At 33.8% G+C, this 18,347-nt stretch overlaps 2 protein-coding genes across 2 annotated transcripts; one reads left to right on the top strand and one right to left on the bottom strand.

Annotated features, from left to right (window-relative positions):
• The first annotated feature begins 617 nt into the window (after positions 1 to 617).
• On the top strand, positions 618 to 4,696 carry LOC116128283 (wall-associated receptor kinase-like 20). The gene is given in 4 exon segments (XM_031413994.1): positions 618 to 638; positions 1,363 to 1,371; positions 2,633 to 2,671; positions 2,674 to 4,696. Coding segments are annotated over 4 exon segments (2,019 nt in total). The 3' UTR covers positions 4,624 to 4,696.
• Positions 4,697 to 17,624: 12,928 nt separating this feature from the next.
• On the bottom strand, positions 17,625 to 18,298 carry LOC116128318 (ethylene-responsive transcription factor ERF022-like). The gene has a single exon (XM_031414025.1). The coding sequence runs from the start codon at positions 18,250 to 18,252 to the stop codon at positions 17,677 to 17,679; it is 576 nt and encodes a 191-aa protein (XP_031269885.1). The 5' UTR covers positions 18,253 to 18,298; the 3' UTR covers positions 17,625 to 17,676.
• Between the last annotated feature and the right edge of the window lie 49 nt (positions 18,299 to 18,347).

Raw genomic sequence — 18,347 nt, 5'->3', positions numbered from 1 at the left:
TGGGAATCCCAGTGTGGGAACTTCTTCGGGACATTGACCAGCCCGTTGAAATGTACTTTCCTCGCCTTAGAAAGGTAGTATGTCTGGCCTTGCCCCTTTTTAAGTCTGTACAAGAGGACAAACTCTTCGACGGACAGCTCGCCTAGCTCAATGATCATGTACGCGATGTATACCCCTGTAATGATCAAGTAAAAATTGGCCGTCAGTTGGAGAGGATCAATGTCGAATTGCCTCAACACTTTATCGATGAAAGGGTGCAGGGGAATGGATACCCCGCACTTGAGGAGAGTCTCGAAAATTGCCACCCATCCGGCTGGAAGGTTCTTCTGAGAGTGTTCTCCCAAGGCCATTAGGTTGAATTGCAGCGCATAGGTCGCTTGATGCGTTCAAGATCCCTGATAGTGATTCAGGATTATGGCTCATTTCGTAGCCTGTGAGCGGGAGACGATGGGGAATGAGTCAGATGGATCAAAGCACAATCGGATAAGCCTGCAGTGTCGGGGTCCGAGCTTCTGGTGACTAACTCTTCAGATATCCCAGGGGACACATCCCCTAGTGCTACCGAGCCAACTGGTGAATCGAATATTCAATCTATTGTGTGACTACTAGACGAGGACATGGTTGTAACTCGACTCTGGGTACTTGAAAAAAGAAGCGAACATGTGTTAGAGCTTGAACAACTAGACGACCATTCCACACTCGCTTCTATCTCAGGCACCTAAAATAACTCGCACAACACAATGAAGTCACACGACCTACCCAGGACACCGGTGGCCACCGCGATTAAACCCCTTTAAAACTCGAGACCACTAGAAATGAACCCCAAAAACCCTACTAAAACCTTAAAACATCCAATGTGGCCACTACAGCAGCCACCCTTTAGCACAAAAGTCAAAAAATGAGCAAGGAAGAGAACGAAGTCTTACCAGAATAAAGAAGAGTGCTAAGAACTCGTAAGAAAGACCACCGTAAAGATGTAAAAGCAACGGCAACGAAAAGCATAAGGGTGGAAGAACTTTCAAAGTGGTTGTTCTGAATATTTGCCACCTTTTATAGTGATTTTTGCATGGAAGACAAAAGGGTGGAGTTCAATCTTGACCATCGACTTACAACTGATCCTAGCCCTTCATTCATTGAGCGATCTTAGCCCTTGGACGTGGCCACGTGTCTACCATCCACGAGGTGCGACAAACCATCGAAAATGATAACCATCGCCGCATGACGCCTCAACTTCGCACGTGAACAGCTTTTATCGCCCATGCGCAACGAAACGTAACTGACAAAGGCTACCACATTTAATGCAACACGACCATGTGGAAATTACATTTATACCCTAACTTTTTGTATTCTGAGTTTTGACAGGTGGCACAGGTAATAATGTCCAAGTGTGAAGAACGTAGACCACGTGTAAGGTCGGTCATGGAAGCTCAATCGAGCATGCACTCTAAGACTCACTGCTGAAGCCGAGCTTGGCGTCAAGTCGAGCCATAGTCTTCAAAGCCTGAAATGAGCATTGAACACTAGGGAGCAGATGTTGTTTGTGGTTTTTCTGCTAAGCTCGGGCCAACGCGAGGATATAGCTCAGCCCAGAATGATCTCAGCAACTATGTTTGATCGACCCAGCATAAGCTGGTCGAGCCATAGCTCAACCCAGCACATGCTAGTCGCAGACAATCCTAGGAATTAATCAATCAATCCCCAGATTACTTTAGATCCCAAATATCGCGGGAATGACTTGATCAACAGTTATCGCTGCGCGATCATAGCGCTCAATTGCAAGGATATCGGAATTGTGATTCAAATCATTTGTAATCCCCTTAATTTCGCTATTTTCTTTATGTAAATCTTGTATATAAACCCCCTAAAATGATGAGGAAGGGGAGACGAATTCTGGATTAAAACCACATTGTAAGCTCTCACAACATATACACAACGCACAGTGGACGTAGGCAACTACTTCGCCGAACCACTTTAAAAGTTCTCTTTGTCATTTACTTTCTGGCATTATCATTCACTCATCGCTGATTACCCATAATCATGCACACATCAGTTCTGATCTCGGCAAGGTCGATTAGATTTCGCTGGTTGATGCAGATTTCTGTATCAACACATAAATAATTTGTAATAATATTTTTAAACGCGTAGGATTTTGCTGATTGCCGGTTAATAATTTTCGTTTATCAAGCTAATTCAATCCCACTGGTAAATTTGGTTGAAATCTTTGATAATATTATTTAATAATTAATTTAAATTGGTTAGGATCACTCACAAAAGAGATGGGATTTTGTTTTGTTTGTGATTTTATGTATCATGCATGTCTTTTTGCTGATATTAATTAAAAAATTTAATTTCTCCTTTAATTATTCTAATAGATATTGCTCTTAATCATGGGGATCAGCTCTTCAACACCACAAACAAACTTAAATGCATCTAGAAAATATAACACAATTCATAGCCTTTCTTGGTAATACATTTCCTTACATAGATATCACACCAATAAATTCCTTCCACAAAGAATCCATAGCTTCTGTCAATCATAAAAAAGTTTGAAAATTTTAAATGAAGATTCTTGTAATCACTTTCAAAATTCTTGTTTTATATTACTTTATTCTCTTTCTCTGGTCTTTTTAAGTACCCCATTTCCTTCCTCTTTGTTCCATCATCCTTTCACCTAGCTCAATTCCATTTTGTTCGTGCAAAATGATAGCTAAACTTCAACTCTTGTTTCTTTCTAGCTATATTAATATTTTCTTTCTTCTAATCTTTATTCATTCTTGTTCTTCTCAAATCACCTGCCCAAACTGTGGTTCTATGCAGGTTCCTTATCCCTTGAGCACAAACCCCAAGTGCGGTGATTCAAACTATTCCCTACGTTGTGATTTTCACTCTCAGAAGCTTTACTTTGATGCCCTGAATGGAAGTTCTTACCTTGTACTTAGAATCATGGCTTTGTCGCAACGCTTGGTGGTGCAGCCATCTGCGTGGCAAGTTGGGACTTGTGTTACTCAAGATATGGTAGTGAGTGAAGGAATTCGGTTGAATCAGTCTCTCCCTTTTAACATCACTTCATCTAACACTATATTCCTCTTCAATTGCTCACCGCGTCTCTTGGTTTCGCCACTGAATTGTACTCCTTCTAGTCTTTGTCACAAATACCTTGAGAGCTCGGGGCATGTTGATAGAAAAAGAGCGGTTCAGTGTGCCAATGAACTTGACCCTTGTTGCACTTTTGTTGCGGGCGGTATGCCTTCAGCATACAAGATAAGGCTCCACAGTTCAGGTTGTAAAGCTTTCAGAAGTATCCTTCAATTAGATCCTGAAAAGCCTGCTAATGAATGGGAAGAAGGATTAGAAATTCAGTGGGCTCCTCCTTCAGAACCAGTTTGCAAAACACAGATTGATTGCTCTGGAGCTTCAAAATGTTCACCTGCCGATGCAAATGGCCTCTTTCGTCGCTGCCTTTGCGACAACGGCTATAAATGGGATCATGTTCTTGGAACCTGCCTGAGAAAGAAGAGAAACAATAAAACTGGCCTCACCGTAAAAGTGTCAATTGGGTTAATCTCTTTTTTTGCTTTAAGTGTTGCTTTGGCAGCAATTACAGTAAGAAAATCCCGGAAACTTTCCAACAAGGCGAAGCTCGCCAAGGCAAGAGAAGACTTGTTGAAATCGAGCAATGGTGGGAAATCAGCAAGAATTTTTCACCTGAAAGATGTGAAGAAAGCAACAAATGGGTTCTCAAAAGACAGGATTTTGGGGAGTGGTGGGTTTGGTGAAGTGTACAAAGGAGAGCTTCAGGATGGAACTGTAGTTGCAGTCAAGGCAGCCAAAGTGGGAAACATTAAAAGTACCCAACAAGTTCTCAATGAACTTGGGATACTTTCACAAGTCAACCACAAGAACTTGGTCAGACTCTTGGGTTGTTGTGTTGAAGCTGAGCAGCCATTGATGATCTATGACTACATTTCAAACGGGACCCTCTTTGACCATTTACAAGGAAAGTATTCCCCATTTTTGACCTGGGAAACAAGGCTAAGAATCGCTTTACAAACCGCTGAAGCTCTAGCTTATCTCCATTCTGCTGCATATACTCCCATTTACCATAGAGATGTCAAGTCAACAAATATTCTATTAGATGATGAGTTCAATGCAAAGGTTTCGGATTTCGGTCTCTCAAGATTGGCTCTTCCAGGACTGAGCCATGTGTCAACTTGCGCTCAAGGAACACTGGGATACTTAGATCCTGAGTACTATCGGAACTATCAGTTGACCGATAAAAGTGATGTTTATAGTTATGGGGTCGTGTTGCACGAGCTTCTGACTTCGAAGAAAGCGATTGACTTCTCGCGAGAGGCGGATGATGTGAACTTGACCATATATGTGAGCCAAAGAGCTGAGAATGGTGCAATCATGGAAGTGATGGATCAAAAGCTGATTGGGATGGAGCCCTCAGAAAATATCTTGACGAGTGCTAAACTATTCCTAGAGCTTGCATTTGCTTGCGTGAGGGAGAAGAAAAATGAAAGACCTTCCATGAATGATGTTGTTCATCAACTTCAAGGCATAATCCAGATTGTAAGTCAGGAAATGGTTTCTAGTGAGGTCAAAGCTGAAACTGTATGAACTTTCATACTCAAAAGAGTATTTGACATGAGTCTGTAAAATATATGTAACTTAAAACAAGCCTTTAATAATCTGAAGTTTGTTATTTCTATGTTTTTTTTTTTTTTTAATAATTGTATCTAAAAACTGATTTCGAGAACATTCAATTTTTTTCTACTAAACGTATTTTCATAATATTTGTTGTATCTTTTATTTTCACAAAAAAAAAAAAAAAATCATATTATATCTAAATTCTATATCAAACATGTTCCAAATGTTTTTATATAACTTATTCACCAGAGGTTCAAAAACAAATCCGTGAAAGAAAATGACTTGTAAATTAAGGTCATATTAACCTTTATAATTTGAAGTTTGTTATCTCTACTATAGCGGTAGGTTTGAATAGTTCAGTGAATCACACGTTGCTATCTAGAAGTCTAAGAACGAATATGTGAAAGAGAAAAACATGGGAATAAAAATTGAAATGGACAAAAATTGTATGGTTGGATTGAAAGTGCTAGATAAGTGAGCTTTGAATATTCATCATGTTGGAAAGAAATTAAAGGAGTGGATGCGTGAAGGAAGTGGAAATGATATGATGAGAAGGGCCACAGAAGCTGAATTGATTCCAAAGGGTAGATTTAAGTTGGTGGAAAATAACAAAGAAAAGAAAAGATGGGATTGGGATCAGATGCTTACTCTTTGAAGAAAGTATTTGAATGATGGAAAAGACTAACACTCCCGAGATAGGATGATTTGGAAATATGGAATCTAAGTGGGGTTTTATTTATAAATTAAAAAATTTTAATGCTTTATCGAGGAAAAGTAAAGAAGCTTTTTGAAATGGGGAAACCATTTGGAAATGAATTACTGGAATTGCCACAATGGGAAACTACACCTTCAAGCTTTTAATTTTTTAATATTACAGTAAGGATAAGTGTTTGCTCTATATCTCTCAGAATATTATAATATAATTTAATGTTAATGTTGTTTGTTTAATCGTAAATGCTATTGAGATTGGTATATGATATTTACCCCACTTCTGGTTTTTTTTTTTTTTTTTTTTTTTTTTTTTGTGGGCTGTCAATATCTTGAAATGGAGAATTGCATGATTTTGACAGTTAACAAATTCTCCATAAAAGAATTTTCTTTACCAAAGATTTTTTTTTTTTTCTTTTTTTTGAGAAAAAAGGGCACTATTTTTTATTATTCATTGCTTTGATTGCTCAACCAAGTTTTTAAAAGTTAGTTTTGTGGGTTATTGGAGCGGCAATCATAAGAAAACCCATCTTTTGTTTTTTGTTGGTGAGATTAGTCAAAAAGCGGAGTAATTAACTCCAGTAGCTGTTCAAAGATCAGTTTTGATGAGGAATTTGTGTCGGTATCTACAATAAATAAAGCATAGGAACTGTATATTTTACTCAAATTTGTCGCTTCTTCTGCTTTAATTCTATCAATTCAAGGTACACCTGCACAAGATTTCTAGAAACATATATATAAATATAGAGCTTAAATAGATTACACAGTTTGCACTTTGCATATAATTTGAACATAAGAAGATTGGTATGTTTAATCAAAATATGTAATTTTTAATAAACGATAATATTATTCATCCTAAAAAATTATCCCAAAAATTTTCATCCCAATTATTTGTAATCCACTGTGGTGTTGAGATTTAAATGAAATGGTAAGTTGGTGAATGATATGGCATTGCCAAAAACAATTGTTAGAATTTTAATTAATTTAAATTCACTGACTGAAATTACTATTTGGTCCTGCACTTTTACTTATTAGTTTTATAAAATAATTAACTGTTGAGCAATTAACCTCAGCAGTTATCTTTAATGGGAAGACTTCCACATACTTTAAAAGGGAATAGGTCCACAATACACACAATTAATTCTGATATTCCCAAAACCATCATTATGAGAAAATTGCAGTGCATTGGAAGAATATGTAATCTTTGAAGAAAACAGCAACAACAAATTGCTATGACTGGAGGTTAGTGTTAAAGTTATTTTGCTTCCACAAATTCCATGAATGTATATGTGAATATTATATGAACATGTAGATAATAGGTATTATATAAATATATATGCATGTTGTTCCGAGTGATTTTACATTATTGATCTTACAAAAATGACACATCATTTTGTATGTGAATTTTAGGATATATTTTGGAATGCGTAATACTACTCTTTAGTAAAACATAATGATAAACTAATATATACTTGCATTTTTTTTTTTTTTAATTTCATATATAAGAATGAATTATTTAATGTTATTGAGAACGAGGAGTTGAGAAGTTGCTTAAAAAGGAATTAATGATGTTATATCATATTAAAATCTTTATATTTTATGTCTTCCTTTTTTTTATTATTATTATTAATCATGATCTATATTTAAAATATTAATACTATATGCTAATGATGTTTTTTAATCAAAATATTTAGTTTCTTATTGGTACTATGTCGCTAATCTATAGGGTATGACAACAATGCACTTATATTATAATAATTTAAAAAAAAAATACCATAAAATCTTTTAACTTAAATAAAATAATTAAAAAAAAAAACCTTTCTCCTCTCTATTTTTCCTTCAAACTTTTCGTTTTATTCTATAAAAGACTACAACTACAGTAGCAACTAATATTTGTAGAGCTTTGCAAAACAATTAAACAGATTGTTTTAGTTTTGTTTTATATATGTGGGATTTTCACCGTCCTATCTATAAAGATTAATAAAGCTTCAATTTGACGTAATTTCAATCTCAAGTTATATTTAATTTTTTAATATTAGGGTTTTAATTTTGAATTATCTATTATAAAATTTGTGCAAGTTTCTATTTGTGTGTATATGTTTTTATACATTTTTTTTTTTTTTTTTTTTTTGTATATAATTTGTGCACATAACTTCTAAGTAAATAAATAATAAATTCTTATGACAAGCATATGAGGAGAATTTTCCTATTTATCATTCATTTCATTTCACATATTTATCTATGAAAAAGTTATTATTATACAAGGTTTGAGAATTTACGTTTGAGAAATTATAATTGAATGTTACTTAAAATCAAACGATATATATATAAGATTTTATTTTATTTTTATAAAACATGCTTTTTTTTAGGGTTAATATTTATGATATTCTCCTAACTAAGTTTATATATTTTCTTTTAGAAAGATAAAATTTCCTCTACCACCAAAGTTTAATTAAAAGAATTTTTTCGTTAAGCAAGAGCTACATATATGCGTTCATATTAGGATGACCAAATCATACTAATAATTAGACTTCAGGAGTATATAAGGAGAATGATCGATGTAAATTGCATAGAATTATTATTTTTTTTTTTTCATTTATTCGTAATATGATACATCACTTATTATATAGAGTTTGTATATTGACTGGATGGAGAACATGAAATTCTTTTTCCTTTTTCTTTCCACAGGGACAGGAGATTAGATCTAGAATAAACAAAAAATGTGTTGTAATTGGCCATCCACCGCCTTAACTTTGAGGCGGTGAATGGAGGAGGGGGCGTTGGCTATAAAAGCCCCTCTCCCCTTCATTTTACTATTACAATGAAGTGAAAAGAAAAGAAGTTTTACAGCCCCATTTCGACTTTACTTTCTTAACATTTTGTCTTCTTTGATCCATTACACTTATATCACTAAGATTATAACATGTTATCAACACGAATAGCTTAACAAGTGTAACAGTGCATGCCTATTGAAAGATGGACTTCGAAACTAAGACATCGATATCTAGTAATGGTGGAGACATTTGTATAGTAGACAATGCAACAACGCACACCATCCTTCGGGATAGAAAATATTTCTAAGGTAATTTGACCTCTACTAAGGCTAAAATAAATACCATATCAGAATCTGCAAACATAATTGAGGGCTCTGGAAGAGCAACACTCGTGTTACCAAGCGGAATTAAATTAAGTATTTATGATGCTTTATATTTTAACAAATTCAGAGAAAATTCCTTAGTTTCAAAGATATACGACTCAATGGATACCACATTGAAACTTTAAGTGAAAATGATGGAGAGTTTCTATGCATCACTGCTAATATTCCATGCCAGAAACATGTATTGGAGAAAGTCCCTGCTTTCTCATCAGGGTTATATTATACATTCCTAAAGAATATTGAAGTCTATGCAATTATGAACTAGAAGTTTATTGATCCTGAACTTTTTAAAATTTGGCATGACCATCTTGGTCACACAAGATCTACTATGATGCGTAGGATCATAGAAAACTCACATGAGCACCCATTAAAGAACCTGAAGATTCTGTCACCTAATGAGAGTGTTTGTATTGCTTGCTCACAAGGCAAATTGGCACTTAAGCCATCCATTGCTAAAGTTGGTGTAGAATTCCCATCATTTTTACAAAGAATTCAAGGAGACATATATGGACATATTCATCCACCAAGTGGACCGTTCCGCTACTTTATGGTACTGATTAACGCATCGGCACAATGGTCACATGTTTGTTTACTATCTACCCGTAGTGTTGCCTTTGCTAAATTGCTGGCACAAATTATTAGATTACGGGTACATTTTCCATATTACCCAATTAAAGCAATCTGTTTGGACAATGCTAGTGAGTTTACCTCAAAGACATTTGATGATTATTGTATAGCAATGGGAATTGATGTTGAGCACCCAGTACCACATGTACATACCCAGAATGGTATGGCAAAGTCATTTATAAAGTGTATCTAATTAATTGCAAGAATGTAACGCCCGCTTGAGGTACGTTACTCATATTTGCTCATTTTGCCCTTAAAGTTGTTTTTGTGTCCTTAGTTAAGTGTGTATGTGTTGACATTGCTTAAATGCCCTGAAATTGGTGAAAGGCAGACTTCACCGCGGCGACGTAGGCCCTGGAATTTTTCGCCCAGGCGAAGAATTCCTCTTCACCGTGGCGAAGATTCGACTGAAATTTTTTATGAGTTTCTAGAGAATTCTTCCTTTGAGGCATAATGACCATTCTACCCCTAATTAGCAAGAAAAGTGGGGAGTGAGATGCAAGGACATTGCATGGAGAATAGTTTAAATGGGGGTGCATTTGCAAAGAATTAAAGGGCAAAGTTGGAATTCCTAAGAAAGAGTAAGGGTAAAATGGAAAGGAGTGGAGAAAATATGAGATATTAAGGGTTTAGCTTTAGAAACCCTTTCATTCTTTCTTTTCCACCGCCTCTTCCATCCTTCAATTCTCACAAGCTTTCATTCAATTGTCCAAGGATTTTTGGAGGGCTTTTGACTAGAAGTTGTTACAAGTTGATCCTAAGCACTTAAAGGTTTAAGAGAAAGCATCAAGCCATCAAGAGTAGAGATTCTACTTGAGTATAAGGTAAGTAAATCCACCTAAGTTGTGATTTGCATGATTGAATGATGTATAGAGATTTGTATATGATTAATGCTTGAATTTTTATGTTTGAAATGAGTTGATGGATTTATGAATGAGTTCAATGTGGATTTATGAAGAGATTTCCACCATGAGAATGGTGGATTGTGTTGATAAAATTTGATAGAAGTATGGATAGATTTAGAAGAATTTGAGAGGAATATTTGAAGTGCGTTTTCTTTGCAGGATGTGTGAGATTTAAATGAGTTGAACTCCAATTTGGATGGTTAAGAAAGAAGTAGAATTATAGTGAGTAGAGTTTATGTATGCACACATATTGTTTGATGAAATGCCTAAGAGAGCATGAGTAGAAGTAGAGAGCCTTACTTTATGCAACATAGCTATTTGCATTTCATGAGTGCAATAAGAAAGATTCTAGGCATGGCCATCATATGCATTGTTTATGTGTAATACAAAGAAAGAATATGAGTAAGGAGAAGAAAAACCTAAGAATAAAGATAAAGAAAAGAACTAATTCTCTTAGAATAAAGAGAAAGAAAGAATTAGCACTAGAGAATAAATGAATAAAAAAGTGCTAAAGAAGAGAAAAGAGAATAGGTTGTGCGATGGGGAAACGCTCAGTGTAGAATTACCCGCATGTAAACTGCCGTGAGAGAGCGGTCTCCGCCATGAGAGAGCGGAATGAGAATGAGAAAAGAATTCGTATAGCCCGTGAGAATACATGCGGATGAGGGCTATACACGAGAGAGAGTACACTCACATGGCACGGGTTCCGAATCATGCATCAACCAAGACCGATGGGGCAAATGAATAAGGGAGAATAAGAATGAGAAAGAATGAGAAAACATGAGAAAAGAATAAGAAAAGAATAGAAAGAAAAAAAAAGAGAGAAAATGCATTGCTTTGCATTATTGCATATGCATCTCATCCATGCATGTTATCATGATATCCCTCATGGGTGATGAGAATAGACAGAAAGAAAGAGTAGAAAGAGCCGAGAGAAAGAAAGAATAGAAAGAAAGAAAAGAACAGTAAGAACTAGAAACAGAGAAAGAACAAGAGAGATTGAATAAGAGAAAGGGACAAGAGTAAGGAAAGAATTGAAGAGTGATACACGGGGATAGTGGAGTAGAGGATTTACTTACTAAGCATCTTTGTGCTCACCCCGTTGTTTTCTATGTTTTTGCAGGACATAGGTGAGGACATGGTCGGATGGACGTCGGCAAGCAGGGAGACTTGGCTACACTGTCCACTGTTTTGAGAGTCTTTTTGTACAAATGATATTGTACTATGTAAAGAATGTATAGATTAAGTAAAGAAAATTTTTGGGCCCAACGATTTTGATAAGTATACTTGTATTTTTATTAATATAGTGTATGAATATGATAGTAGAAAGAAGTCATTACAAAGAACTTTGCTATTACATACGCTATTACCAACTTCTACCTAGGCTCATGCTGTTTTATATGCTACAGTGTTAATTCACTTAAGACCTACTGCATATCATTAATACTCTCCAACACAGCTTGTATTTGGACATGAACCTAATATATCCCAGTTAAAAACTTTTGGTTGTGATGTGCAAGTTCCAATTGCACCCCCTCAACGCACCAAAATGGGACCCCAACGTCGTTTGGGAATATATGTTAGCTATGACTCACCATCTATCATCAGATATCTTGAGCCCTTGCGGGCGATCTGTTTATCGCACATTTTGCAGAATGCCATTTTGATGAGACAACATTCTCATCTTTAGGGAAAAAGGTAAAGTCTCCTGAAGTAAAGCCTGAACTTTCCTAGAAAGTGAATTTTATGTCTCATTTAGATCCTTGCACATCTCGATCTGAAATTGAAGTGCAAAGAATAACACATTTGCAAAATATTACCAACCAAATCCCTAATGCATTTATAGATGCAGCAAAGATAACGAGATCATACATTCCTGTTGTCAATACACCAACAAGGATTGATGTTACCAATGAACAATCCATGCGGGCAGCGATCAATTCATCTATTACACGCCAGAAGCGTGGTAGGCCTATTGGAGCCAAGGATACTATTCCTAGGAAATGAAAGGCAGAGAATCAAATAGGTGTCAATATTGATAATACTTGAATAATTGGCAATTTCAAATTTTCTAAACTAACTCCAGAAGAGTTAACAATCCCTGAAAGGACACAAGCCCCTAAAGAGGAAGAAAACTCTAAATGAATACAAGAACATAGAAATGAAGAAATTTCTATAAACTATACTCACTCTAAAGAAATGTGGAATCATGAGACAACTATTGTCAATAACATATTCTCATACGCAGTAACTACTTAAATTATGAATGATGAGTTTGAGTCACGTTCTGTTGATGAATGTCGACGAAGACAGGATTGGCCAAAATGGAAATAGGCAATTCAAGCAGAATTAACCTCCTTAACAAAATGTAATGTATTTGGACCTGTAGTCCAAACGCCTAAAATGTGAAACCCGTAGGGTACAAATGGGTATTACAAGGAAACGAAATGAGAAAAATGAGATTGCTAGGTATAAGGCCAAACTAGTGGCTCAAGGTTTCTTACAACGACCCGGAATTGATTTTGATGAGACGTATTCACCAGTGATGGATGCTATCACATTTCGATACTTGATTAGTTTATCAGTCTCAGAATGACTCGATATGCATCTCATGGACGTTGTCACTGCATATTTGTATGGTACATTGGATATTGATATCTATATGAAAATCCTTGAAAGACTCAAAGTGCCATAAGCAAATAAAAGGAACATGTATTCAATAAAATTGCAAAGATCATTATATGGGTCGAAACAATCAGGACGAATGATGTATAATCGTTTCAGTGAATATCTTATTAAGGAAGGATACATCAATGATCCTGTATGCCTGTGTGTCTTTATAAAAAAGTCAGAATCAGGATTTGCAATTGTGGCAGTCTATGTCGATGATATGAACTTAATGGGGACTCTTGAAGAGGTCACAAAAGTTGTTGAGTACTTAAAAACAGAATTTGAAATGAAGGATTTAGGGAAAACAAAGTATTGTCTCGGCCTGCAGATCGAGCATTGTTCAGATGGAATTTTACTTCATCAATCAAATTATACTAAAAAGATCCTTAAGCAATTTTATATGGATAAATCTCACCCCTTGAGTACCCCAATGGTAGTTTAGTCTCTTGATCCTAAAAAGGATTCATTTCATCCTAAAGAAGACGACGAAAAGATACTTGGTCCTAAAGTATCGTATCTAAATGCAATAGATGCATTATTATATTTGACACAATGTACGAGACCAAACATAGCATTTGCAGTGAATCTATTAGCAAGATTTAGCTTTGCACCAACTTTCCGACATTGGAATGGGATCAAACATGTCTTTCGTTACCTCAGTGGAACAAAAGACTTGGGATTATTTTATCCAAGGAAGTCTGATAATGATCCTAAATTACTTGGCTATACAGATACTGGGTACCTTTCTAATCCTCACAAAGCCCGCTCGTAGACGAAATATGTTTTCACTTATAATGGTACTACAATATCATAGCACTCTATAAAACAAACATTGGTTGCCACTTCCTCCAACCACTTCAAGATTCTTGCACTTCATGAAGCCAGTCGAGAATGCATACGGTTAAGATTTGTCATCCATTATATTGAAAGTACATGTAAATTACCAAATAACTCTGATGCTCCGACCCCACAATTATAAATGAAGACAATGCAGCATGTATTGCTCAAGTCAGGGGAGGATATATCAAAGGAGATAGAACCAAGCATATTTCACCGAAGTTCTTTTACACACACGAACTCCAGCAAAATCGAGAGATTGATATCAAACAAATACGCTCCAATGATAATCTTGCAGATTTATTCACTAAGGCCTTCCCAACATCAACATTTGAAAAGTTAGTGTATAACATTGATATGCGACGGCTCAATAAGTTACTAAATTAATTCTACCATTATGAGGGGGAGCATTGATCAAAAGGAGCATCAATTAGGGGGAGTTTTTAGAAAAGTTTATTGTACTGGACATATGTGCATTGTACTTTTTTTTCCTTGATCAAGTTCTGTCCCACTTAATGAAGTAGTATGAAGCATGTCCAATTTCACGTTATAGTAGAGTTGTATTTCTTTACTTAAGTTTTTTTTTTTCCCACTGGGTTTTTCTTGTTTTTTCTTCAGTAAAGTTAAATACAATTAGCTTAAGCGGTGGATGCCAAGGGGGAGTGTTGTAAAATGTCCATCCACGCCTTAGCTTTGAGCCGATAAGGGGGTGGGGGTGTGGGGTGGGGTGTTGGCTATAAATTCCCCCTTCCATTTCATTTTTACTTCATAGTGATTGAGAAAAGCAAAGATATTACAGACCCCTTTTATCTTTATTTTCTTCATATTATACGTCCTTCTAGTCTATACACTTACACCACTAAAAAACAATGTTGTATTTAATTAATGGGTGACAATTAAAATATATATATATTATTGTGGTAACCAATTAAATTTTTATAGTATATCATATAGTAATATCTAAAGTTAAAACTTCATTAAAAACAAAATTAAAATCATAATCTGGAAAAAAAGATAGGAGTGGACCCAAATAGTTTTGGGCTGAATCATTTTGAATGAGTCTATAAAGTTTTTATTGGAATCAAAAGACATTGTTTGACTATTTTTAAGAGAAAAAGTTCTCAGTTATATTTTATTACTCATGGGGTCTCCTCCTTTTGGAAGACAACTCTTTGTTTCAATATAGTAACAAAATACTATAAATTATTGTAAAATATTTGTAGTGAATTATTTTATTATTTTTTATTCATAGAAATCTCTATTTGCTGTTTAATAGTAACTATATTAATTGAGAATTATAGTACCAACATTTCATACTAATATAATTTCGTAAAATGATGAATGATCGTCATTATTTATTATCAATAATATATTAATTAGGTGGATCATTTCCATGTGATGGAGTTGTCAATTACTTATTTAAAGAAAAGATACAAATTTTACTTCCAGTAAGGGATTGCCTTAATTGGTTAAGTTTTTAATCAATTTGGTCAAGGAAGTTGACTAGTCATGACATTTCACATGAAAATAAAGTCAAGCCTAGTTGGGCCCTCTGTAGATTTGGACGGTGTTCAACAAAGACTTGAATTAAAGTAAAACATATTTTTGTTTTGTTTTGTGTTTTTCTTTTAAAGAAATAATAATTGGAGAAGATGAAATACAAAAAGTTTGATGATCATGTTCTTCAACATTTTAGCGAATATTTACAGAAACAAATCCGTTAAAAAAAAAAAAAAAAAAAAAAGTTGATAATCATAAAATTTAGATTTAGATATAGAAAATTGATATTCATTGATGTTATCTAAGTTTAGAAAAAAAAATTAAAAGTCATTTATTAATATTTTTAAATAGAATGAATATAGATTTGAATCCATTAACTTAAATATATTTTGGGAGAGAGATGGGGATACTCAATTTTTTTTTTCTTGTGTCTTTTACCTTTAGAAGTGCAATTAATTTGCGGTACAATGTTTATGGTTGTTAGTTATCTCATAGTTTAATTCGTGGGGTTTGGACATATATATATATATATATATATATATATATATATAACCAACTCAACAATCACACTTTTTCAAAATACACAGGATTTATTTGAAGGATAAATTTAGTCGTAAAATTCAACGACTTATCAATTATACCCTTAAAATAATAAATAAAACTTAATTGCATTGTATTTTCGTTTTCTTGAAACCTTAAGGGATGTTTATTATTTTATCATACCTCGGGTGGATTGATACCATAAACTCTTATTATTATTTATTGGTTAATTGCGGTTAACATATATATATATATAAGGGGGTTACTATAGTATTTAGCTGGTAAGATTATTGATAAATTAGCTAATTTTTGGGGATGGCTTATTAAAAAAACGACATGATGTTTTCTAATTCTATCTCCTAACGTTGCAATAAGTTTTATTGAGTTTAATGCATTAACAGAAGCCATGGCCAAAACTCAAATTAATTAATAATGCATCCCTTAAATTGACATAACGTCTATATGTAATCTTATATCATGATGTTGCGTAAATAAAATTATTTATTCAATTTATAAAAGGACAAGACCCTACATTATAACAATTGTAGGTAAAAAATACTTCGGTGGGGTTGAGTATTATTTTTAGTTTTTGTCTTATTTCTAATATAAAAAGTTATATAATAATAAATATGAAATTGTAAGAAGTTGGAAAATGAAAATATAAAAAAAAAACATCGTTTTTTATGTTTTGTTTGCTTTTGATTTTTTTATTTATCCTTAACATTATCTATCTTTTATGTTTTTTATTTTAACAAATAAAAATAATAAGTAAACAAGTATTCTACATACATTTTATACCGTAAAAAAAATAAAAATAAAAAAAAAATAAAAAAAATTGAGAACACACTCACTTAAATTTACCAAAGTGTCCTTTTTCCCAAAAGTCTAATTGGAAATCTTTTGGGCTGTGATTAGTTGGTATTACTTAGAAAAATGAAATATTAATTGAATATAATAAGAAGACTTTTGTTTTGGTATTCTTAATTAAACACACAACAATATTACCTAATTTTTAATTAAAAAGAGATCTTCATGGTCAACTCTGAGTATTGTTTTCTCCATCTCTATTTCATAATTTTTTTATTTTTATATGAAACTTCCTCCAACCTATTTATATGCATGATGCTAAAATATTAAATATTAATTAAACACCCACGTGGCTTGACATGGCTCAAAGGATACAAAATTACAAATATATAATTTTTTTTTAATTTCTCCCTTTTAATTAAGTTTGAAAATAAAATACCTTAATATATATATATATATATGTTACTCTTTAATCTAACAAAATTTATGAAATGTAGATATTTTTTAGAAATGTTACTTTTTAATCTAACAAAATTTATGAAATGTAGATATTTTTTAATATTCGAATATATGTTTATTAATATCAACAAAAATTAATTACTAATTAATATATATCGTTAAACAAGGTTCAAAAGAAAGACAAAATATGTAACGTAAAACTTAGAACATTGAAATACTGTTCATAACATATAAGCTCATATTATTATAAAAATTATATTATTAGATTAATATTATAACTATAGATCAATGTTGTAATAACTTAAAAAATAAGAAAAAAAATTAAGGATACAAAGCAACCCATATAAATAAATGTATCTTCATTATATTAGATCAATGTTGTAATAACTTAAAAAATAAGAAAAAAAAATTAAGGATACAAATTAGCAACCCATATAAATAAATGTACCTTCATTATATTAGATCAATGTTGTAATAACTTAAAAAATAAGAAAAAAAAAATTAAGGATACAAAGCAATCCATATAAATAAATGTACCTTCATTATATATAAAGAATATTAGAGACAGATGCACATTTTTTTGCACTGTTCTCAATAGAAAGTAGTACACAGAAAAATTGCACATCTTTTACACACTAAATGAGTTAGAAAAAAAAAACAACTCATCAATTTCATTTGATTCAGAAATAAATTCATATATTTTTATTAATTTCCCCCCTTTTGGATGAATAATTGAAATTAATATCTACTAATTACTACTAATTAATATATTTTCACGTAAATGTTATGACTTATGATTAATTAATTAATGAATTAATAATCCCATATAGACTGAACAAGCTGCATATCTTCATCATCTGCCCATTCACTACTAAAACTTTGAAAATTTTCACAAAACCCCCCATCCATTTGCTCACCCAAGAAAAATGTTCCTGCTCCCAACTCCATCCACATCTTCGGCGAATCCAATGGCGACTCATTGATGGCCTGTATCTGACTCGGCGACAATCCAACTCTTACTGGTCCTAAATTACTTTCAACTTTACTTACACTTTCGCCTCCACCATTCGGTGATCTTCTGAACCTCAAAGCAGCCTGCTGAGCCGCTATTTGAACGTCTTCAGAGGTGGAACTCGCTGGCCTAGGGAGGCTCTCCGCCAGTTCGGGAAAGTTGAGGTGCGCCGCGCGTCCTCTTAGGTGCAATGCTGCAACGTCGTAGGCTGCAGCCGCCATTTCCGGTGTCTCATAGCTGCCGAGCCATATTCTTGTTTTGGTCCCTGGCTGCCGAATTTCCGACACCCATTTGCCCCATTTGCGCCTGCGAACCCCGCGGTAAGTTGGCTCTGGATGATCGTTGTGAAGGGCGAGGGCTTGATGATGATCTTCCATTTGGTTGTGGTTGAGTTATATTGAGTTATATTGGTTTGAGATTGGAGTAAGATTTTAGCGGAGTGAAGACCAAGGTTTAGAGGTGTACTTATAGA

This window comes from Pistacia vera, unplaced genomic scaffold (assembly GCF_008641045.1).
Source record: "Pistacia vera cultivar Batoury unplaced genomic scaffold, PisVer_v2 Contig199, whole genome shotgun sequence".
Taxonomy (NCBI): Eukaryota; Viridiplantae; Streptophyta; class Magnoliopsida; order Sapindales; family Anacardiaceae; genus Pistacia; species Pistacia vera.
This window is presented reverse-complemented; position numbering and strand designations above follow the sequence as displayed.

Coding starts and splice junctions, on each gene's coding strand:
- LOC116128318 (XM_031414025.1), bottom strand. CDS start 18,252: ATGGAAGATCATCATCAAGCCCTCGCCCTTCACAACGATCATCCAGAG.